A 25,045-nucleotide genomic window follows, 5' to 3' on the forward strand; every position below is an offset into this window, starting at 1 on the left:
TGACAGAAGAGCAAAGCCTGACACACAATTCTTGTGCTTTTCATTCCTGGAAAATTACCTTTCAGGAAGGGTTTTGTGTTTTACGCTCTGCACGCGAGGCCAAAAGGGACTTTAAATCTTTTTATGACAAAAACAGAAATGAAAAAGAAAGGATGGAGGGGGGAAAAAAAAAAAAGTTAGGAACAAACATTTCACCCAGGCTGAGGGAGAAACCAGGCTCCAAAAACGGAGCTGAGAGCTGGAGACCACAGCAATAATAAATGATGAAATTACAATTTAGGGACGCTCAGTGAGACATCACAGAGCAACTCTCAACAGCAGAGCCAAAAATCCCTGATGAGCTCATTAAAACCGAGGAGCTGCAGCTCCTTCTCTCCTTCAGGTGACTCAACTGCTGAGAAAATTGGGCCCTTTAAGTATTAATAGACGTAATTCCAACACGCAGTGCCCAATTTCAACAGGAGTTTAGAGGAGAAAAGTTGGAACCCAGATTTCCCAGCTCCTGTAAAATCCTGTACTTGGCTGCATTTGCAGGAATTTCCAGTCCTCGTTGCACTTTGCACAAATTGAATTTAATGATGGAGCTCTGTATTTTGAATTTTTTATTTCATTCTAGATGGGGAAACAAACTTTGTGTGCAGTTAAACAATAAAGTTTGGGATGTAAAATTTTAGAATGCTTTTTCCTTACAAAACAGATTTGGGATTTCTGTCCAGTTTTTGAAGTGTCCAAAACCATCCCCCAGGCAATTGGATGGAGTTTTTTTTCCCCATTCCCATTCCCATTATTCCCCATTCCCATTATTCCCCATTCCCATTCCCATTATTTCCCATTCCCATTCCCATTATTTCCCATTCCCATTATTTCCCATTCCCATTATTTCCCATTCCCATTATTTCCCATCATTTCCCATTCCCCATTCCCATTTCCCATTCCCAATTTCCCATTCCCATTCCCATTTCCCATTCCCATTCCCATTCCCATTCCCATTTCCCATTCCCATTTCCCATTCCCATTCCCATTCCCATTATTCCCCATTATTCCCCACTATTTCCCATTCCCAATTTCCCATTCCTAATTTCCCATTCCCATTCCCGTTCCCATTCCCATTATTCCCCATGCCCATCATTTCCCATTCTCATTATTCCCCATTATTCCCCATTATTTCCCATTCCCATTATTCCCCATTCCCATTCCCATTATTTCCCATGCCCATCATTTCCCATTCCCATTCCCATTATTCCCCATTCCCATTATTCCCCATTCCCATTCCCATTCCCATTATTTCCCATTCCCATTCCCATTTCCCATTCCCATTATTCCCCATTATTCCCCATTCCCATTCATTATTTCCCATTCCCATTATTTCCCATGCCCATCATTTCCCATTCCCATTCCCATTATTCCCCATTCCCATTCCCATTCCCATTATTCCCCATTCCCAATTTCCCATTCCCATTATTCCCCATTCCCATCCCCATCTCCCCTGCAGTCACTCACATCCCGTGCCGTTCACGCTCCCGTCTCTGCTGTCACCACCTCCCCTCCCCTCCCTGTCCCCACCAGCAGCTCCAGCTCCTGTTTACTCAGCCCCGTGTGGGGGCAGGAACAAAAGAATCCCCCCAAAAAAACAAAGGGAGAGAGAAAAACAACCCCAAAAAAATCCCCGTTTGGAAACGCTCCCGCAGGAACCGCCCACGCCCGCCGCCCCTGCAGCTGACGGTTTTGTGCGGCACAAGGATTAATAATTCCCAAAACCTGACATTTTCCATCTGAATCACAAGCCACTTTGTGAGAAATCTTTTCCACATCCTGCTCCGTGCTGCTTCTCACGCAGAACGGGAATTTCAGGCTTTTGTCATGGTAAAGACCCGGCGGGTTTCCAGCTGGAGGAGCCGACGCCAGAGGAGTCCAGAGGAGTCCAGAGGGTTCCAGAGGAGTCCAGAGGATTCCAGAGGATTACAAAAGTATTCCAGAGGATTCCAAAGGGTTCCAGAGGATTCCAGAGGGTTCCAGAGGATTCCAAAAGTATTCCAGAGGATGCCACAGGATTCCAAAGGATTCCAAAAGGATTCCAGAGGATTCCAAAAGGATTCCAGAGGATTCCAAAGGATTCCAGAAGATTCCAGAGGATGTCAAAAGGATTCAAAGGATTCCAAAGGATTCCAGATGATTCCAGAGCATGCCAAAAGTATTCCAGAGGATTCCAGAGGATTCCAGAGGATTCCAAAGGATTCCAGATGATTCCAGAGCATTCCAAGAGTATTCCAGAGGATTCCAAAGGATTCCAGATGATTCCAGAGCATGCCAAAAGTATTCCAGAGGATTCCAGAGGATTCCAAAGGATTCCAGAGGATTCCAGAGGATGCAAAAAGGATTCCAGTGGATTCCAGAGGATTCCAGAGGATCCTCATTCTCTCTGAAACCCTCAGGCTGCCCCACTCACACCTTGGAGACCCCAATCCCCCCCTCCCCTCCAAGCTGTCCCCACTCCCCCTCCCCATTTGCAGTCTGCTTTCCAGCAATATTGCACTTCCTGATCCTTTACTGAATCTCTACAAGACTTTTGCAATAAAGTTTTTTACAGATTTTACAGAATTCTACGGAATTTTCCAGATCTCCACAAAGGGGCCTGCAGGTGACACCAGCTCTGGGATCTCCAGCATTTGCTGGTGGGATCAGGAATTTTTCCCACCCCTTTTGCTTCAGCATTCCAGGAAGGCCCAGAACGCCTCCTTTATCCCCTCAGACTGGAGGAAACTCAGATTTTTGAGTTGATTTCTAAAGGAATTTTTTTTCTTTTTCCTTTTTTTTTTTTTTGACCTCCATGAAATCAGAATTTCCCCTGCCATTGCTCAGTTAACAACCCCAATTCCTTTTTCTGCGTGGGAGAGGGAACACCACGAGCCCAGCAGCTTTTCCAGCAGATGAAAGGCTCTGGGGAGGGAGGGGCAGATTTTCCTCAGGTCCTGCTCAGGACTGAACTCCTGGCAGAGAACAAAGCCGATCCCAATTCACACTTCAATTTCCCTGAACCTTGTAATACAAGTCATTACATCCTCCATGGCTTATCCTCAAATTGCTGGTAATTTTTATGTTGAACAAGCCCCCATTTGCAGCGTTTGGTGCCATTAGGAGGGGGAATATTCCAATTTGGAAGTGGAGGCTGATGGTCGCTCCCAGCAATGCAACCCACGGGCTCAGAAATGCAGACACAGACCTTGGGACTCAGTGCTGGGGTTTTTATAACACCCAGAGCTGGAAACCTGATGAAAATCTGCTTTTTTTTTGCCCCTAACAGGGCAGGGCACCTCTGCACTCAGCAGCCACTCTCAGAACAAAAAGCAGCAATAACATCTCACAGCACTCACTTTATTTTTTTCTTTTTTTTCCCCCCAGCTTGTCAAAAATTATGGAGTATGACATTAAAATCTGTCTCCTTCCAGCTCCCTGAACATGATATTTGAGTTGCTCGGTGTTGGGCCACGTGGGGTTTATTAGGTGCAATAAATGTCAGCCCTGTGATGGGTGAGGATCCAGCTCCTGCAGCCCAGCTCTGGCTCTCAGGATGGAGAGCAGGATGTTGTTACAAGTGCATGACATATTGTTGGCTTTTTGCAACTATTGAAATCAATAAAATATATACAAGATGTAAAAATAACTTTTCTGTATAAATATAAGGAGGTTTTTTCTTTTCTTCTAATAACAAAAATTAAACATAAGTTTTTAAAAAATGATCTACTTAAACTACCCACCTAGTTAAAATAACAACTTGCAAACATATAATAAAAACCCTGCAGCTAACACAATTATCAACACTCACCAACTACAAAAAGCCAAAACTACCATCCAATTTAAAAAGTAATAAAAAAATTAAAACCACAAGCCAAAAAACACACATACTCTAAAAAAACAAACCCAAAAAGTAACCACACTAAATAATTCCCAAAAATTTTAACTATACATAAAAAACTATAAATATACAAAAAAATTAATATATTATAAAATATATTTAAAGGAACATTCCCAAAACAACCATATACTCTTAACAACTTACCCAACACCCAACCATTTTAACCCTTTACCTTATGTGTATCTCCTATTATCTTTTTATTAAGCCTTTAAAATTTTACAAAAAAAATAAAACGTGTTTTTCACCATCCCTCCCCACGTGGATGTTTGGGGTGTCTGAGCCCCAGCCCTGGCAGGATCCTGAGCTGCTCCTGCTGCTGTCTGTGGAGCTGAGAGAGCAAGGCAGAGAAATTCCTCTTCATTACAATAAAAATCCTCTCTGCAAACCGGATCAAATCATTCAGGAATCCTTCCCCGAAATCATTCCCAGAAATCATTCCTAGGAATCATTAACAGGAATCATTCCCAGGAATCAATTCCAGGAACCATTCCCAGGAACCATTCCCAGGAACCATTCCCAGGAATCCTTCCCAAGAATCAATCCCAGGAATCAATCCCAGGAATCCTTAACAGGAATCCCCTGAGCCCAGCACTCCCTGGAACTCTCCAGGAATCATTCCCAGGAACCAATCCCGGGAATCAATCTCAGAAATCAATCCAGAAGTCATTCCCAGCAATCAATCCTAGCAATCAATTCCAGGAATCAATCCCAGGAATCATTCCCAGGAATCATTCCCAGGAATCAATTCCAGGAACCATTCCCAGGAACCATTCCCAGGAATCCTTCCCAAGAATCAATCCCAGGAATCAATCCCAGGAATCCTTAACAGGAATCCCCTGAGCCCTGCACTCCCTGGAACTCTCCAGGAATCAATCCCAGGAACCATTCCCAGGAATCAATCCCAGGAATCAATCCCATTAATCAATCTCAGGAATCATTCCCATGAACCATTCCCAGGAATCAATCCCAGAAATCAAGCTCTGGAATACCCAGCACCCAAGGGAGAGCTGGCACCTCACCCTCCCTGTGCCTGCCCTGGGAGCAGCTCTGGTGGAACAGGCTCCTTCCCTGTGTCCCTGCTGGAAAACTCCTGGCAGGAGCAGAGGGGGAACAGCAAAGCTCAGAGCTGGGAGCTGCAGCGAGGGCAGGACACCAACAGCTCCAGCCAAGGGGGCAGATCTGCTCTGGCTGCAGGATTGTCACTCTGCTCTGGACTGCAGGATTGTCACTGCTCTGGCTGCAGGATTGTCACTCTCTGCTCTGGCTGCAGGATTGTCACTCTGCTCTGGGCTGCAGGATTGTCACTCTGCTCTGGGCTGCAGGTTTGTCACTCTGCTCTGGGCTGCAGGTTTGTCACTCTGCTCTGGGCTGCAGGTTTGTCACTCTGCTCTGGGCTGCAGGTTTGTCACTCTGCTCTGGGCTGCAGGTTTGTCACTCTGCTCTGGGCTGCAGGATTGTCACTCTGCTCTGGGCTGCAGGTTTGTCACTCTTTGGGTGAGCAGCCCTGCCAGAGCAGCACACGCTCCCCGTTTGATGTTGGGAGAGGAGAACAGAACGGAGCGAGGCTGTGACAATTTGTTATTAATAATGAACAAAGCTCTCCCTCGTCAGCCCAGACGGCTGCCACAGACAAAGGCAGCTCTGCTGCGAGCAGAACAAAGTGGAGAGGGTTTCATCTCACTCTAAATTATCCAAGTGATCCTAAAGAGCCTTGGGAATGCTGCTGGGGACAGGGACAGAGCTGAGCAGGAACCAGCCCAGAGACACCCCCTGAGTGTCCCAGGAGCCAACACCAGGAATCCATCGAGGTGTTCCCGTCCATCCATCCATCCATCATCCATCATCCATCCATCCATCATCCATCATTGACCCCATCCCAGAAACTGCCCCCAGATGGAAACTGATCCTAAAGAGCCTTGGGAATGCTGCTGAGCAGGAACCAGTCCAGAGACACCCCCTGAGTGTCCCAGGAGCCAACTCTGAGAACTCATCCCAATGAACTGTTCCCATTGATCCATCATCCATCCATCCATCCATCCATCCATCATTTACCCCATCCCAGAAACTGCCCCCAGATGGAAACTGATCCTAAAGAGCCTTGGGAATGCTGCTGAGCAGGAATCCTCACCAGACACCCCCTGAGCTCAGTCCCAGGAGCCAACACCAAGAACTTGTCCGAATCCATCCCAACAAGCTGCTCCCATCCATCCATCCATCCATCCATCCATCCATCCGTCCATCCATCCATCCATCCATCCATCCATCCATCCATCATCCATCCATCCATCCATCCATCCATCATCCATCCATCATCCATCATCCATCCATCATCCATCATCCATCCATCCATCCATCCATCCATCCATCCATCCATCATCCATCCCTCATCCATCCCTCATTCTCCCATCCCAGAACTGCCCCCAGATGGAAACCTGCCCCCTCCACCTCACTCTGCTCCTCTGAGCCGATTCCAGCTCTGGGGGGGGAGCAGCAGCGCCTCAGGGATGTGCTCAGACCCTGGCTGGGCTCTGCCCCTGCACTCTGCTCAGCACAGGAGAAGCTCTGGGAAGAAGTTGGAATTATTCACGAGCTGCTCCAGTGCCCTGTGAACAATATCCTCTCCATATCTGCGGTGATAAAATCACTGTTACCTCCCTGCCACTGAGTCATCTCTCGCAGCGTTATTAACCCCGTGCTCACAGCCTGCTCGGGGACTCGGAGCCCTTTTGTTCCAGGACCTGGAGATTTATTTGTCAAGTCTGACAGCTCTGATCTCCTCTTGCGGTGCCTGAACAGGAATTTATGAAATCATGAGCTGCAGGAAATAGCTGAAATCACCGCAAGGGTTGGTTTGGAAACGAGGAGGAGATAAACAACATGGGGATAAAAATCTGCATTTCCATAAAAGCCAGCTCTGCCTGGGTCTGGGTCCAAAGCTCTGCCTGGGTCTGGATCCAAAGCTCTGCCTGGTTCTGGGTCTAAAGCCAGCTCTGCCTGGGTCTGGGTCCAAAGCTGTGCCTGGTTCTGGGTCCAAAGCTGTGCCTGGTTCTGGGTCTAAAGCTGTGCCTGGTTCTGGGTCTAAAGCTGTGCCTGGTTCTGGGTCTAAAGCTGTGCCTGGTTCTGGGTCTAAAGCTGTGCCTGGTTCTGGGTCTAAAGCTTTGCCTGGTTCTGGGTCCAAAGCTGTGCCTGGTTCTGGTTCCAAAGCTCTGCCTGGTTCTGGGTCTAAAGCTCTGCCTGGTTCTGGGTCTAAAGCTCTACCCGGTTCTGGGTCTAAAGCTCTGCCTGGTTCTGGGTCTAAAGCTCTGCCTGGTTCTGGTCCAAAGCTGTGCCTGGTTCTGGGTCTAAAGCTGTGCCTGGTTCTGGGTCCAAAGCTCTACCTGGTTCTGGTCCAAAGCACTGCCTGGTTCTGGTCTAAAGCTCTGCCTGGTTCTGGTTCCAAAGCTCTGCCTGGTTCTGGGTCTAAAGCTCTGCCTGGTTCTGGTCCAAAGCTCTGCCTGGTTCTGGTCCAAAGCACTGCCTGGTTCTGGGCTGCTGGCAGAGCCCAGCCATAAACTGAAGTTTGTGGAGGCTTCAGGGGCACTTTCCATCCCCTGGTGCTCCCCTGCCACGCTCAGCAGAGCACGGCACCGGGGAAGGGATGAAAGGAGCAGCGGGGAAGTGGCCAAATGAGGGAAAAACCTGTTCAGCAACCCTTAATGAGGCCCTGCTGATGTCTGTGGAGCTGAGAGAGCAAGGCAGAGAAATTCCTCTTCATTACAATAAAAATCCCCTATGCAAACCGGATCACATCTGGGTTTCAAGGTAACAATGCTTTTTTCTTTATTATTTTTAAAGGTAGCTGCTCCTTCTGTGAGTGGCTGTGATGTCAAAGAGTGGCTGAGTAACAAATCTCCTCTTTCTCATTTTCATCCTGTTTCAATTCCAAACTCTGGATTTAAAATCAGTTTTGTTTGGAATGGATGTGGTTTTACTCTTGTCCGCTCTTTCTCTGGCTCAAGAAAGGGAATTTCCACCTGAGCACGGTGCTCTGACTTGTCTGGGGAGTGAGAAAAATGCTTTTTGAAGGGGAAAAAACACAAAAAAGAGGCTAAAGAGGAGCCTGGTGATGGCTCCTGCTGTGCCTGGATAACCCTAAAGCTCTGCCATTTCCCTAAAATTCTGTAATTCCCCTAAAACTCTGTAATTCCCCCAAAACTCTGTAATTCCCCCAAAACTCTGCCATTCCCCAAAACTCTGCCATTCCCCTAAAATTCTGCATTCCCCAAAAACTCTGTAATTTCCCCCAAACTGCCATTCCCCTTTTCCCAGTCCCTGCACAGCACTCACACCCCCAGCACTTTTTATCTTCTGTTAAAAACAAAATAAAAATTTTATCTCTTTCTCTGTAGCGACACAAACAGGAAAGGCAAACACGGCCGCCCTGGGGAGGATTTGGATGGCCTGGCCCTGACTGTTCCTAAAACTCCTCTTTTATGGCCCCTGCACTGTCCCTGTGAAATAAATAAATACCTGAGCTGCTGCAGTAAATCCCTGCTGCTCTGGGACAGGGCAGGATGACACCTGAATTAAATATTCTACAAGAAAGCTCTCTAATAAAAAATAGCACCTGAGTAAAATATCTTGCAATTATTTTCTCTAATGCAAAAATGGCACCTGAATTAAATATTTTGCAAGAATTTTATCTAATGCAAAAGTGGCACCTGAATTAAATATCTTACAATTGTTTTCTCTAATGCAAAAGTGGCACCTGAATTTTACAATTAATTTCTCTAATGCAAAAGTGGCACTTGAATTAAATACCTTACAAGAATTTTCTATAATCAAAAATGGCACCTGAATTAAATATCTTGCAATTATTTTCTCTTAATGCAAAAATGGCACTGAATTAAATATCTTACAAGAAATTTCTCTAATGCAAAAGTGACACTGAATTAAATATCTTACAATTATTATCTCTATTGCAAAAATGGCACCTGAATTTTACAAGAAATTTCTCTAATGCAAAAGTGGCACCTGAATTAAATATCTTGCAATTATTTTCTCTAATCCAAAAAGGCACCTGAATTTTACAAGAAATTTCTCTAATGAAAAAATGGCATCTGAGTTAAATATCTTGCAAATATTTTCTCTAATGCAAAAGTGGCACCTGAATTAAATATCTTACAAGAAAATTCTCTAATCAAAAATGGCACCTGAATTTTACAAGAAATTTCTCTAATCAAAAATGGCACCTGAGTTAAATATCTTACAAGAATTTTCTCTAATGCAGAAGTGTTTGTTCTTGTCTTCATGGCTTCATTTATTTCAGTGAGAAAACTTTCAGCTTTTCAGTGCCAATTGCCAAACGAGCTGGGAGAAAATTCCTGGATTTGGCACCACAGTCGAAGATGAAATTTAGCTTACAGTGAAATGATGTGAAAAATGCAGACAAAAAGTGAAATAAAACCATCAGGAAAACAACAAGCACGGGATTTTTTAGTTTATAATATCACAGGCATGGTGAACTTCACAGCTGTCAAGATTAAAACCCTTCCTTTGTGAAGAAATAGAAATGGAAATCAGTGAACTCGGGGAATTGAGCTGCATTTTGCTGCCTTCAATATTCATTAGTGCCAAAGGGAGGCACATCAAGGTGGGTTTGGGTGGAAAAATCCAAATTGTTCCTGGGAAATCCCAAATCTGGCTGCAGAGGGCTTGGGGTGGGGCAAAGGCTGCAGGTCCAGCACGGGAGAATCCCAGGAAAATGAGCAGCAAAGGTGGGGCTGGCAGGGGAGTGCAGAAATGATAAATACGGGAATAAAAAATCCTGTAAAAAATGGGGGATGCAGGGACAGGGAGCTGCTGAGCCTGCTCAAACCAGTACAGCTCCAGTTTAACCAGTACAGCAGCTCCAGTTTAACCAGTACAGCTCCATTTTGGGGGTCCAAAGGGACAAAATTTCCATTTTGGGGGATCCAAAGGGACACAATACCCAATTTGGGGGATCCAAAGGGACACAATTCCCATTTTGGGTTCCCAGCAGGGACACAATTCCCATTTTGGGGACCCAAAGGGACAAAATTCCCATTTTGGGAGATCCAAAAGGACACAATTCCCATTTTAGGAGATCCAAAAGGACAAAAATCCCAATTTGGGGATCCCTGCAGGGACACAATTCCCATTTTGGAGATCCAAAGGGACACATTTCCCATTTGGGGGATCCAAAGGGACAAAAATCCCATTTTTGGAGAGCCAAAAGGACAAAAATCCCAATTTGGGGAATCCTGCAGGGACAGGTTTTTTGGGGGGGTTTATTTTGGTTTTTGGGGGTTTTTTGGGGCTTCGTTTTTTTCTTTTTTGGTGGAGGGGCCTTACAAGGGAGCTGCTCTCCTGGCCCAATTTATTTCAATTCCCAGGAATCATTCAGGAATCAATCCCAGGAATCCTCTGAGCCCTGCACTCCCTGGAACTCTCCAGGAATCCTTCCCAGGAATCAATCCTAGCAATCAATCCCAGGAATCCTTCCAAGGAATCATTCACTAATTCTTCCCAGTAATCCTTCCCAGAAATCAATCCCTGGAACCATTCCCAGAAATCATTCCCAGGAATCCTTCCCAGGAACCCCCTGAGCCCTAGAACTCCCTGGAATTCTCCAGAAATCATTCCCAGGAATCAATCCCAGGGATCAATCCCAGCAATCAATCCCATGAACCATTCCCAGTAATCAATCCCAGGAATCAATCCATGGAGTCCCCAAATCCCTGGAACCCCCAAATCCATAATATTGCTGCTAATTTCCATGAATCCACAACAATTAAAGTTCATTTTGAGTCCCTGAAGTTTCTGTGACACCCTCCAATGAACCTGTGCTGGATTCCCTGTGCTGAGATGTCATAAATAAAAATAACAAATAATGAATAAAGATGCAATAAATAAAAAATAATAAGTAATAAAGATGCCATCGATAGAAATAAATTGGGTGGGGAGCCCCTTGCTTTGCTGGGGTTCTCTGTTATTTATTGCTAATAATTTCCATAAATCCACAAAATTAAAGTTAATTTGGAGTCCCTGAAGTTTCTGTGACACCCTCCAATGAAACTGTGCTGCATTCCCTGTGATTTACCCTCAAAATGTGAAATTTCCCATCCTTTAACACCAAAAAATCTCCTGTTCCCAGCCAGTATTTACCCCCAAATTGTGAATTTTCCAGCACTAACAACGCTCCCAGGAAATTCCTGCTTGTCCAGCAGGGTCCAGGCAGGAAATGCAGCCCTGGAAGGGAATTTCAGGAATTTCAGGAATTTCAGGAAGAATTCTTGTTGTCCACCCTCAGTGTCACCTCCACCACAGAAATCATCAGCTCCGTGATTTTTTGGAAACATTTTACTATTAAAGCCTGAAATAGATCCCGAGCACCAAACGACACCTCCACTAAATGTGCTTTTCCAGCCTCCAGCCAAGTTTAAAAATAAACTTTGCATCTGTTAGCGTTCTATTTCCGAATAAAAGGAGAGCAGAACAAATCCTGGTAATTTTAAAGATAAAATACTCCACTGAAGATAATGCCACTGCTGGAGAACTTCAGAGCAGCCTCAGACTCCGAGTTGTAAACCCTTTTATGAGGCTTTGGTGCTTGGAAATGGAATTGGAAATGGGGAAGCGCAGATTGCTTTGATTTAGGAAATTGTTGCCGTTAAAGAGTTTACAAAGAACCCGGTGCTGTCCCCGAGGTGCTGCGGGAAGAGCTCCCAACTCCTCAGAAAAATCATTGATATTCCAAGGCTGCTGCAGGAAAAAATCCTGGTGACCCAGGAGAGGTAGGCAGAGAGGTTTCAGTTCCAGTCCAATTAAAGAGAAATAAAATGGAATAAAGCTTTGGTTGGGGTGCTGGGTGAAGCAGTGGGTGAAGCAGGCTCACCACAGCCCCCTGTACATGGAATTTTCCTTCTCAGTTTGGAATTTGGGCAGCTGGCAGAGGGACAAGGCAGGGACAGGCACTCAGAAATGTGTGAGAATTCATAAAAGATTTGTGTTAATCATAAAAGTATAAAAACCAGAATACAAAGGTCTGAAGTGACACTTGATGGAGGAAAAATGTGATTAAATCATTCTGTTTAAATCCCCTGTTATGAATATTGTGTTCCTAAACAATTTGTATCTACTAATAATGTGTAAAATCAGACTTTCCAATAATCCCATAAATTTTGCAAACTCAGACTTCCTGCCTTTCCTCTACCAAAAGAGCAGAACTTCCCAATTTCTGCCGGTTTTATCTGCCCAGACCAGGTGGTGTCTGTGGCACTGACTCCTTCACTGATGTTTGTTCACCCCCACTGCTTGCCTGGCAAAATTCTGACACCAAAAAACCAAAAATGATTGATTAGCACGAGGAACCACAGTGTCAAAAAACAATGGGATGGATTTCACTGATTGATGAATGGAAAAAATAAAAAATATATATTGGCTTTGCTAACAAAGTGTGGGTTTGCTGAGAAACGAAATTGGGTATTGAAAGATGAAAGAAATATAAAAATTTCATGGGAAATCATGAATTCTGTAAGAATCAAAAATGAAAAGGGAAGGTTGGACATTGGAGGGAATCTCAGGGATCAGGGTTTGGGAAGTCTGAGCCTCTCCAGCACCTCAGCAATGGGGACAGAGAGAGGGAAATTGGGATAAAAAGGAAGCTGAGCCTCCAAAAATCTTAGAGATCCCAGGAAAACACCCCCAGGCCTCTCCCTTTATTCCCATAAAGTTCCAGGGCTCCTCTGGCTCATTTTTGGGCACAAATCTCTGATTTTTTGGGTTCATTTCCCTGACAGTCTTTACAAAACACTGTGGGTCTGCTGAGAAATCAAATTGGATATTGGGAGATGAAAGAAGCAAAGGGAGGAACCAAAAACCTGAGAGAGCCCAGGGGATGCCCCAGGGCCTCTGCCTTTATTCCAATAAAATTCTGGGATCCTCTGGCTCCTTTCTGGACACCAAGCTCTGATTTTTGGGTTCATTTCCCTGACACACCTGAGCCCACCCTGGGCTGCACCAGGGAGAATCTCCAGCGAAATCCTGGCTGAGAAACACAAACCCTCCCTTTTTATCAGCAAATTCCTTCCCACCCACTCTGCCATCCCTGCCTCTCTTGATCCTTCACTATCAAAGCTCCTTTTGTGCCTCAAAGGTGGGAAATCAAGGACTTTGTTCCTTCTGGCAAAGCCTCCCTGCCAGAGCTGTGTCCCAGGAGGGAATTTCAGCGCTTCAGGAGGTTGTTATTTTATTTTTTTTTAATATCACCATCCATTAGCAGAGCTCTGAGACTTAAATATTGATTGACTTTTGACACATTATTGATGAAACCGCTGCTTCATGCCATTCATTCCCACGGGCATTATTCAACTTTAAATTAAGGTCAATGATCATTTCAATGATTTAAAATGGAATTATTAGTTAAATTACCGGCAGCGGCGATTTCAATTGTTATGAATAAATAACAATTTCAGGGGTCAACAAGTGTTTTAATTGGTTTTAATTTGAGAGTGCCAAATATCCTCTCAGAGTAATGAGAAGAAAATGGATCCAGATGCAGAGGGGAATTTTCAGAGTTACCAGGGCAGCTTTTCATTGTTCTGATGCTGCCCAGACCCAATTTCATCAGGAATTCAATAATTAAATTCTGGGATTCAATGATTGGCTCCTGGTGCAGATAACAGGGGCCTGCACAGGCACTCGAGTTCCCTTTTTATCTCCTGCAAGGACAAGAATGAGCTCTGCATTCAGAGCTGGGTGCATCCCCCTCGATCCTCCCACAGCATCCCTGCTCTGGGTGGGGAGAGAAAAAACCACAACAGCACCAGGAGTTCATGGCCAGAGCAGAGGCAGGAAATCTGAATTATTTCTGAGCTCCAGGGCTTTATTTTGGATAATTCTGAATTATTCCTGAGTTCCAGAGCTTTATTTTTCATAATTCTGAATGATTTCTGAGCTCCAGAGCTTTATTTTTCATAATTCTGAATGATTTCTGAGCTCCAGAGCTTTATTTTTAATAATTCTGGATGATTTCTGAGATCCAGACCTTTATTTTGGATAATTCTGGATTATTTATGAGCTCCAGACCTTTATTTTGGATAATTCTGGATTATTTCTGAGCTCCAGAGCTTTGTTTTCAATAATTCTGAATTATTTCTGAGCTCCAGAGATTTATTTTGAATATTCTGGATTATTTATTAGTTCCAGAACTTTATTTTGGATAATCCCAGATGATTGCTGAGTTCCAGAGCTTTATTTAGGATAATTCTGAATTATTTCTGAGCTCCAGAGCTTTGAGTAATTCTGAATGATTTCTGAGCTCCAGATCTTAATTTTGAATATTCTGGATTGTTTCTGAGCTCCAGAGCTTTATTTTGGATAATCCTGGATTAATTCTGAGTTCCAGAGTTTTATTTTGGATAACCCTGGATGATTTCTGAGCTCCAGAGTTTTATTTTGAATATTCTGGATGATTTCTGAGCTCCATAGTTTTATTTTGGATAACCCTGGATGGTTTCTGAGCTCCAGAGTTTTATTTTGAATATTCTGGATGATTTCTGAGCTCCAGAGTTTTATTTTGGATAACCCTGGATGGTTTCTGACAGACCCTGACTCTGGAGCTGTCTCACAGGGTTCAGGCTGTGCTGGCTCCAGGGGTTTTTTCACTGAGGGATTTTTCCAGCGCGGGATCCAGGGACAGTGCCGAGCCCGTGGTGGCACTTGGTGACATTTCCAAGTGGCAGCAGCGCCGGGGGCAGGCACAGCACGGGGACAGTGACAGTTGTGTCACAGTTCAACACTTTGGGGTCTGTGCACTGACAGCAGCAACCCAGCGGAAAAAACCTCGGCTCAGATGCGATTAAATCACTCTTTAAAGGGAAAAATAAAACAAAACCCAGCAGGATGATGCTGTGGGATCCTCTGGAATTCTCTGCTGGTTCCTCTTCCCTCCCTGCCTGTTACAAGTGTGTGACATATTGCTGGCTTTTCACAACTATTGAAATAAATAATATATATAGATAATGCAAAAATAACTTTCCTGTATAAATATAAGGTGGTTTTTTTCTTTTTTTCTAAAAACAAAAATTAAACATGTTTTTTAAAAAATAATATACTAAACTACGCACCTAGTTAAAATAACAGCCTGTAAATATGCAATAAAAACCCTGCAGCTAACACAGCTTTTCCTGTTCCAAATTCCTGGCAGGTTTTCCTGTTCCAAATTCCTGCCAAATTTTCCCATTCGAGATTCCTGCCAGATTTTCCCTGCAGGTTTTCCCATTCCAGAGTCCTGCCAGGTTTTCCCATTCCACATTTTCCCATTCCACATTTTCCCATTCCAGATTCCTGACAGATTTCCCTATTCCAGATTTTTGCATTCCAGAGTCATGTGAGGTTTTCCTGTTCCAGAGTCCTCAGGTTTTCCTTGCAGGTTTTTCCTACTCCAGAGTGAGTCCTGCCAGATTTTCCCATTCCAGATTCCCTGCAGCTTTTCTGTTCCAGAGTCCTGCCAGGTTTTCCCATTCAAGATTCCTGCCAGGTTTTCCTGTTCCAGAGTGAGTCCTGCCAGGTTATCCCATTCCAGAGTCTTGTGAGGTTTTCCTGTTCCAGATTCCTGCCAGGTTTTCCCTGTGGGTTTTCCTGTTCCAAAGAGAGTCCTGCCAGATTTTCCAATTCCAGGTTCTCCCATTCCAGATTCCTGCCAGGTTCTCCCATTCCAGATTCCTGCCAGATTTTTCCATTCCAGATTCCTGCCAGGTTCTCCCATTCCAGTCCCTGCAGGATTTTTCCATTCCAGATTCCTGCCAGATTCTCCAATTCCAGGTTCTCCCATTCCACATTCCTGCCAGGTTCTCCCATTCCAGTCCCTGGTTCCAAACCCCAGCCACACTTCTCCAGCTCCCCCAAATCCCTCAATCCCCTCCCAGCCTGGGGTGGGTGCTGCACACACACAGCCTGGATGGGAAATCTGATTTTAGGGGTTCCAGAAGGACTCTGGGAACAGCCAGATCCTCCAGGAACATCTGGAATAGCCCAGATGTGATATTTGAGGATTCCTGATGCTTTCCCCCACATCCCCAGAGCTCCTGCAGCAAATCAGTGCTGGCTGAATTCAGAGCCCAGCCCCGAGGTGCTGGGTGGGGAAGGAAGGGCTCTGCTCACCCCAAAGCTTTTGGGGTTTCTGTAAAGCACAGCATTAAATTTCTGGGGCTAATTAAACAGAAGGTGATGGGGTTTGGGCAATCCCTGCCAGCCCTGAGCGTGTTAATCCACCCTGCAGACAGCCAGCTGCTGCTGGAAGGGGCCTGCAGCAGATCTGATTTATTTATTTATTATAAAATAAATGATATTTTAGGGCTTGTGAACAAAGAAAACCCCGAGCTCCACCAGCTCCAGGTGAAGCAGCACTCTTGTGCCAATTATCCCAAGCCTAATTAACCACAGAGGATTGCTGTCTGTGCAGCATTCTGTAAATGAAAATCTGCTTTTCATCTGGCAAAGCCTCCTGGGGATAACCAAACTTCCACTGCCCAGGGCTGAGCTGTGCCTGCAGGGAAGGGAGGAAAAGGAAAACAGGGATGGAAATCTGGGATGGAAATCCCTGGGAAGGGAGGAAAACAGGGATGGAAATCCCTGGGAAGTGAGGAAAAGGGAAAACAGGGATGGAAATCCCTGGGAAGTGAGGAAAACAGGGATGGAAATCCCTGGGAAGTGAGGAAAACAGGGATGGAAATCCCTGGGAAGTGAGGAAAAGGGAAAACAGGGATGGAAATCCCTGGGAAGTGAGGAAAACAGGATGGAAATCCCTGGGAAGTGAGGAAAAGGGAAAACAGGGATGGAAATCCCTGGGAAGTGAGGAAAAAGGAAAACAGGGATGGAAATCCCTGGGAAGTGAGGAAAATAGAAAACAGGGATGGAAAACTGGGATGGAAATCCCTGGGAAGGGAGGAAAACAGGATGGAAATCCCTGGGAAGTGAGGAAAAGGGAAAACAGGGATGGAAACAGGGATGAAAATCTCTGGGAAACAGGAAATCAGGAATGGAAATCCCTGAGAAGAAGGAAAACAGGGATGACAATCTCTGGGAAGGAAGGAAAATCAAGAGGGATGGAAATCTCTAGGAAAGGAGGAAAAAAGGGATGGAAATCCCTGGGAAGGAGGAAAACAGGGATGGAAACAGGGATGAAAGTTCCTGGGAAGGGAGGAAAAGGGAAAAAACAGGGATGGAAATCCCTGGGTTGGAAATCTGGGAAGTGAGGAAAACAAGGATGGAAATAAATTCCAATAATCACTTTTTGGGATGTTAGAAACTCTTCTTTTTCTCCCTCATCTCCCAAAACCCTTTCCCAAAATTGGGGTGAGGAGAGCAGAGGTGTGGTGAGAGCAGAAAATGGGGATTGGGAGTGGAGCTGGAGCTTCTGGATGGGGAATTTCCTTTCCCAGGAAAATTTCCCGATTTCCCACCCTCAGCACCCTTTTATTCCACCCCCTCCTCAGCCCCAGGGTGTCTCCCAGAGGAGCTCAGCCCCAAATCCAGCTGTTGGATGTTGGACATTTCCCAGAGCTCAGCCTCTTCCTTCAGAACATTTTTGGGTGGCTCAAAAGCCCAGAGCAGGATGGGTGGGGAGGGGAAGGTGATGGAACCTTCATCACCTCTGTGCAGGTGAACTCCAGGTGCTCAGGCTCCTCTGCCTGCTCCAAAATTCCATTCATTGATCCCCTGGGAGCTGAGGGACACAAACCCTGCTGCCCAGGAGTATAAATAGCATTTTTGTGTGCGAGGCAGAGGAATGTGACCATCTGCTCCAGCAGCATCCCAAAGGCTCTGGAACAGCAGCCTCTGGTGTCAGCATCCTGCTCCTTCCTCAGCCTCCACCTCCAGCCAGAAGCAGCGCTAAAAATACAGCAAAGACACAGCCCCGAGGCCTCCTCTGCTCTGTGATTTTCCATCCCAGCACAAATCACGTTATTTGTGTTTGGAACACGCCCCAGCAAATTAAAACACCAGGATCAGTGCTCTAAGCCAGCCTAAACTGGAGCATATTCCTGCCCAAAGCCAGGCTTTGCCACTTTCTCTCTGAATTCCCTCCCAAATTCTGGTACAGCACAGCACAGACACAGCAAGAAAGGCAGAAACAACACAGGAGTGAAGAGAATCCTCAAATAAATAACTCCAAACTCCTGCATGGCCAGGGCTGTCTGCAGAGCCCCCAAATTCCCTGTGGTTCTGAGAAAACAATCCTTGTCCCAAACCCTGAAATCCCAAAACCTGAATGTCCCAAAACCTGAATGTCCCAAACCCTGAAATCCCAAACCCTGAATGTCCCAAACCCTGAAATCCCAAACCCTGAGTGTCCCAAACCCTGAGTGTCCCAAACCCTGAATGTCCCAAACCCTGAAATCCCAAACCCTGAATGTCCCAAACCCTGAATGTCCTAAACCCTGAAATCCCAAACCCTGAATGTCCCAAACCCTGAGTGTCCCAAACCCTGAATGTCCCAAACCCTGAAATCCCAAACCCTGAATGTCCCAAACTCTGAATGTCCCAAACCCTGAAATCCCAAACCCTGAATGTCCCAAACTCTGAATGTCCCAAAACCTGAATGTCCCAAACCCTGAGTGTCCCAAAACCTGAATGTCCTAAACCCTGAAATCCCAAACCCTGAAATCCCAAAACCTGAATGTCCCAAAACCTGAGTGTCCCAAACCCTGAGTGTCCCAAACCCTGAAATCCCAAACCCTGAAATCCCAAAACCTGAATGTCCCAAACCCTGTGTCCCAAAACCTGAATGTCCTAAACCCTGAAATCCCAAACCCTGAAATCCCAAAACCTGAATGTCCCAAAACCTGAGTGTCCCAAACCCTGAGTGTCCCAAACCCTGAAATCCCAAACCCTGAATGTCCCACACCCTGAATGTCCCAAACCCTGAATGTCCCAAACCCTGAATGTCCCACACCCTGAATGTCCCACACCCTGAATGTCCCAAACCCTGAATGTCCCAAACCCTGAGTGTCCCAAACCCTGAAATCCCAAACCCTGAATGTCCTAAACCCTGAAATCCCAAACCCTGAATGTCCCAAACCCTGAGTGTCCCAAAACCTGAATGTCCCAAACCCTGAATGTCCAAACCCTGAATGTCCCAAACCCTGAATGTCCCAAACCCTGAGTGTCCCAAAACCTGAATGTCCCAAACCCTGAATGTCCAAACCCTGAATGTCCCACACCCTGAGTGTCCCAAACCCTGAGTGTCCCAAACCCTGAATGTCCTAAACCCTGAAATCCCAAAACCTGAAATCCCAAACCCTGAATGTCCCACCCCCTGTAAGGGACAGCAGAACTCCACCAGGCACAACACACCTGGAAAAACGGGAATGACTCCTGAAAATGGAAAAATGGCTCCTAAAGCAACCAGGGAAGGGAATTCATTCATTTCCTGGGAAGTCACAAATTAAATAACACAAATATTGTCAGAGCCCACACAGCCACTGCAGGAGTGGGAGCAGAGTGTGGTTGCTATTTTTAATCAACTCTTGGTCCTAACGAGACCAAAACATGAAATTGTCTGCATGGAGAGACTCGAGCAGAGCCAGGAGAGGCCCCAGCAGCACCCAGGTCCTGCCTGGGTTTGAGTTTATCCCGTGCCAAGCCCGGGGCTGGGGACTGGAGGGAGATAAATCAATGCAGGGACAAATAAATGAATCAATACAGGGATCAATCAATCAATCAATCCAGAGCCATCTGTGCCTGGCCCAGTCCCACCCAGAGCTGCTGGTTGTCCCCAAAACTGCCCCTGGAGCAGAGATGGGCACAGCCAGAGTGGCCCTGGTGGCTCCTGCCCTGCCAGGACCTGATGAGACCCCAGCCCCTGCAGGGGATTCATTGGGGCTCATCTAATTTCCATAATTAAACAAGGCAGAAGGGTCAGTCTGGGCACAGCTGGGCACAGCTGGGCACAGCTGGCAGCCCGGCCCTGCCCTCAGTGCCAGCTCATGCCCACATCAGCAGAAATCGCTGGTTTTTTACCCAAACCCAGCGCTCCTCCTGCGGACAGCACCGCTGCTCACACTCAGACCACGGCAAAAAAAACCGATTTAAAACTCCCCAAAGCACAGCAATGCCCCGAGATCTTTGTCCAGCAGCCCCACAGAGCCGCCCCATCCTTCAGGCAGCTTCGTTTCATCACCACAAACCCGAGCGGAGCAGGAAAATCCCCAAATAATGCTCGTTTAGCACCAAATCCACTCGGATCTGAGCACTCAGCTCCGGGCTTGGGGACCAAGACGGCCGAGAATTAAAGCTCATTTTCACGTCTTCATTCAGAGATGTGCAACTCAGAATCAGTTTGGAGGCGTCAGATAACAAATATTAGCGGCTCTCTCCTCCAATTACCAGCCTGTGTGCGCAATTTTTTCCCTGTGAAAACAAAAGCCCGGAGCTATCCGTGTGTTTTCGTTCCAGCAGATTTCAAATGCCATGCCAGGGGTTTCTACAACCCTTCCATTTGTCTTTAATCCCCGCTCAGAACAGAAATCTGAGCACAATCTGTCTCTGAGGCAGCTTTGGGACAACTTCATAAACTAAAACCTCACAGCTCCGGGGTTTAGCTGAGCTTTAACTGCTTCAGCCAGAGCTGCCAGTGAACAGCAGGCACCCCACCAAAAAATCCTGTTCTGTTCTGCTCAAAAATCCCTGTTCTGCCCAGAAATCCCTGTTCTGTTCCGCCCCAAAATCCCTGTTCTGCCCAAAACTCTGCCCCAGCCCAGAACCTGAAACGCGCAACCCGGTGAGTTTTAAATTCAGAGCTGGAATTTGTCACTTGGCAGCAGCAGGAGCTTCCTCCAGCTCCGTGGTCTGAAATTCCAGATCCTGGCCACGCTTCCCCCTGGAGCAAGAGCTGCCAGAGGTTCCCAGGTGGGAGGCACAGGAGGCACCGAGCACCTCCATCAATGATTTGGGCACCCCCAGCACAGATTTGGGCACCCCCAGCACTGATTCAGGCACCTCCAGCACAGATTTGGGCACCTCCATCAAATATTTGGGCACCTCCATCAATTATTTGGGCACCCCCCGTGCTTGTTCGGGCACCCCTCCATCAGTGATTTAGGCACTGATGCTTCTCGATCAAAGTATGATTTAAAAAAGGAAATATTCTTTTCCATGCTCCTCTCTTCATTTATTTCCATGCCCTATGAGCTGCTGGGGTTCTGTTGGGGTTGGTTGGGGTTTTTTCCAAAAAAGCACATTTTATTCTGAGACACAGAACCCTCCCGGCTTTGCCCCTGCTGGAGCCGGAATTCCGGGCAGGGTGAGGTGGCCAGGGAGGATTCGGACCTGTGGCGAGCTGGCACAAGCCCGTGGCTACAGAGAGCAGAGCCCGTCAGCTCCGTGCAGAGGAAAATGGAAGCGCAGGCACGGCGGGCGAGAGAAGGGAGAGGAGCCGTGAGGAGCCGCGAAGTCTCGGGATGGGCACGGCAGAGCCTGGGAGCGGAGCGGGAGGTGCCGGTTCCTCCGGGAGGGGAACAGAGCCCGCACATCATCCCGCACATCATCCCGCACATCATACCCTGCACATCCCGCACATCACACCCTGCACATCACACCCTGCACATCACATCCAGCACATCACACCCTGCACATCACATCCCGCACATCACATCCCATCCCGCACATGATCCTGCACATCCCATCCCATCCCGCACATCACATCCCTCACATCATCCCGCACATCATCCCGCATATCCCGCATATCACACCCTGCACACCCCGTACATCCTGCACATCCCATCCCCGCACATCATCCCGCACATCCCGCACACCCCAGTCTGCACATCCCGCACATCCTGCCAATCCCATCCCCGCACATCATCCCGCACATCACATCCCATCCCGCACATGATCCTGCACATCCCACACATCCCATCCCGCACATCCTGCACATCCCATCCCGCACATCACATCCCATCCCTTACATCATCCTGCACATCATCCCGCACATCACACCCCACACACCCCACACATCACACCTCACACATTACACCCCGCGCATCCCATCCCGCACATCCCATCCCGCAGACCCCACACATCCCATCCCGCACATCACACCCCGCACACCCCGCACATCCCGCACACCCCGCACTCCCGGCCCCGCCGAGCCTGCGGGACACCGGGCGCTGCGGGCTGTGACATCCCCGGGCTAGGTGCCCTGAGGAGGTGGCTGCCCCCCGGTGATTTACCGAGGAAAAGTTCCATGAAATTACCCAAAAAAAGGACTCGGAGCATCCCCAGTGCGTGCCTTGCACATGAACAGATCCACCCAGGGATGAGACCGCGCTGCCCGCGGGGTCCCTGAGCCTCCCGAACGCCGTCCCGGGACAGCCCGAGCGGTGCCCGGGCCCAGAACCGGAGCCAGCCCCGGTTCCGAGCCCCGCGGGATGCCCGGGGCTGCTGCGGCTGCTGCACCGCACAGCGCGGAGCGCTCCGTGCCCGGAGCCCGCGGGGGATGCGCTGGGGACAGGGACCTGAACGGCCGCGAACAGCCCGGGATGAGCCGGGACCAGCCCAGAATGAGTCGGGACCAACCCGGGATGAGCCGGGACCAGCCCGGGATGAGCCGGGACCAGCCCGGGACCAGCCCAGGATGAGCCGGGACCAGTGCGGGATGAGCCGGGACCAACCCGGGATGAGCCGGGACCGGCCCGGGATGAGCCGGGACCAGCTCGGGATGAGCCGGGACCAGCCCGGGATGAGCCGGGACCAGCCCGGGACCAGCCCGGGACCCCGCAGCTCAGCCCGGCGCTGTCGCCTCCGGTCCCCGAGGCGGGGTGGCCGCTTCTCCGGGAGATGGGGTGCGGGTGTTTCTCACAGAAAGAGGATGCGGCTGTTTCTCCCGGCGCCGGGGGATGTTTTTCCCGGCGCTGGGATAGCGGAGATTTTTCCCGGCGCTGGGATGCGGGGTGTTTCTCCCGGCGCTGGGATAGCGCGGATTTTTCGCGGAGGTGGGATAGCAGATGTTTCTCCCTGCGCTGGGGGATGTTTTTCCCGGCGCTGGGATGCGGGTGTTTTTCCGGGAGATGGGATGCGAGTGTTTCTATATGGGATGTGATGTGAGTGTCTCTCCGGGAGATGCGGGTGTCTCTCCGGGAGATGGGATGCGAGTGTTTCTATATGGGATGTGATGCGAGTGTCTCTCCGGGAGATGGGATGCGAGTGTTTCTCTGGGAGATGGGGTGCGGGTGTCTCTCCCCGCCATCCCCTCTCTCCGCGCTGCTCCCTCTCCCCCATCCCCGCTCCCCCATCCCCGGAGCAACCGGTGGGACCCCCACGCCGCGCAGTGGCCCCGGGGAGCGCAGAACGAGCCCCGCTTACCTCGCAGCGCGCCCGTCCAGCTGCACAGCCCCAGCAGCAGCAGCAGCAGCCAACGGTGCAGGCGCGGGGCTCCTCCGCCCATGCTGAGCCCGCAGCGCCGGGGATGGAGCCGGGGATGGAGCCCCGGGGTAAAACCGGGGATGGAGCCGGGGATGGAGCCCCGGGATAAAACCGGGGATGGAGCCCCGGGATAAAACCGGGGATGGAGCCGGGGATGGAGCCCCGGGGTAAAACCGGGGATGGAGCCGGGGATGTAGACCCGGGATAAAACCGGGGATGTAGACCCGGGATGCGGAGCCGGGGATGCGGAGCTGGGCTCAAGCCAGACAATTCGCCGGGGTTCGGGGCGGTTCCGGGGCGGTTTCCCCGCCGCTCTCCCCCGCCCGGTGTCGCTGCCGATGCGGTTCCCGGGGATGCGGTGCGGGCTCCGCTCCCCGCTCCGGCCGCCGCCGACTCCGGGGCCGCGGCGCGCGCCCGCATCGCTAATGAGCCGCCCCTCCCCCCGCAGCCAATTAGCGCCGCGCGGGGCGGGTCCTGCCGGCGGCGCGCGCACAGGTGGGGGGGGGGGTTGGGGACACGCGAGAGACCCCCCCCCCCATCATATCCCCCCAAAGTGCGGCGAGGGGGGGACAGCCAGGTGCGAGGGGACAACGCCCAGGTGAGCTGGGACACGCCCAGGTGTGCGGGATGGGGACACGGCCAGATGTGCGGGATGGGGACACGGCCAGGTGTGCGGGATGGGGACACGCCCAGGTGTGCGGGATGGGGGCACATCCAGGTGAGCAGGGACACGCCCAGGTGAGCTGGGACACGCCCAGATGTGCGGGATGGGGACACGGCCAGATGTGCGGGATGGGGACACATCCAGGTGTGCGGGATGGGGACACATCCAGATGTGTGGGATGGGGGCACCTCCAGATGTGCGGGATGCCCGCCCAGGTGAGCTGGGACACGCCCACGTGAGCTGGGACACATCCAGATGTGCGGGATCGGGACATATCCAGATGTGCGGGATGGGGACACATCCAGATGTGCAGGGTGGGAACACATCCAGGTGAGCTGGGACACGCCCAGCTGTGCCGGGAGAGCCGCCGGGAGCGGCCCCGCACCTTTCCCGAGCCCAGGAGGTGCCCCCCGGCTGTGGCCCCGCGCCCTCCCTGCCCCTCTGTGCTCTCCCCACATTGCTGTACCCTTTAAACTCTCACATTTGTGCCCAAACCCCTAAAAACCTCCTTCCTGTGGGGATGGAAAACCCCCCAAGCCCACCCTGGACTGTTGTTATCCACACTGCAGCGGGCTGTGATTTAAAATTCTGTTTCTTGCCGGCAGCAGCAGCAGCAGTTTCCCTTCCCCTGCTAATTGCACATCAATATTTCCATCACACACCTGATCAGGACACACCACGAGGGTCCAAGGCCAAGAACTCCTGGCTCTGCCCGAGTGGGACCAGGGCTGCTCTGGATCAATCAAACGTGAGAGGTGGAAGCAAAGGCAGCACCTGAAGGGGAGGCCAAGGCTGGAGGAGGAGTTGTGCTCACAAAGAACAGCAGCTCTGTCCTTGGATCCAGCCCAGGCACAGGATTTGGGGGATTTGTGGGGTTTTCTTTGCAGTGGGCAGAGGAAAGGGGCAGAGTCTGGTGTGTGGGACACAAACCCCGCAGGAACGGGGCAGGAGGAGGCACAGAAGGAGATTTGGTGCTCAGGAGATTCCCAGGGCTCAGGGCAGGGACAGCTGGGCTGTGTTTGCATCCTGCTGCCTCAGAG

At 49.2% G+C, this 25,045-nt stretch overlaps 1 protein-coding gene across 4 annotated transcripts in view; it reads right to left on the reverse strand.

Annotated features, from left to right (window-relative positions):
• UNC5D (unc-5 netrin receptor D) overlaps window positions 1-23,734 on the reverse strand; it is a 78,004-nt gene extending 54,270 nt beyond the window's left edge. For 3 of the 4 annotated variants that reach the window (XM_033081358.1, XM_033081359.1, XM_033081357.1), the window contains exon 1: window positions 23,282-23,734. In XM_033081358.1, coding sequence (XP_032937249.1) covers window positions 23,282-23,363 — 82 coding nt within the window. In that variant the 5' untranslated portion in view covers window positions 23,364-23,734. The remainder of the gene's footprint in view (window positions 1-23,281) is intronic. The other variant, XM_033081360.1, reaches the window with a different exon arrangement.
• Window positions 23,735-25,045: the final 1,311 nt, after the last annotated feature.

This window comes from Catharus ustulatus, chromosome 27, assembly GCF_009819885.2.
Source record: "Catharus ustulatus isolate bCatUst1 chromosome 27, bCatUst1.pri.v2, whole genome shotgun sequence".
In the NCBI taxonomy this organism is placed as follows: Eukaryota; Metazoa; Chordata; class Aves; order Passeriformes; family Turdidae; genus Catharus; species Catharus ustulatus.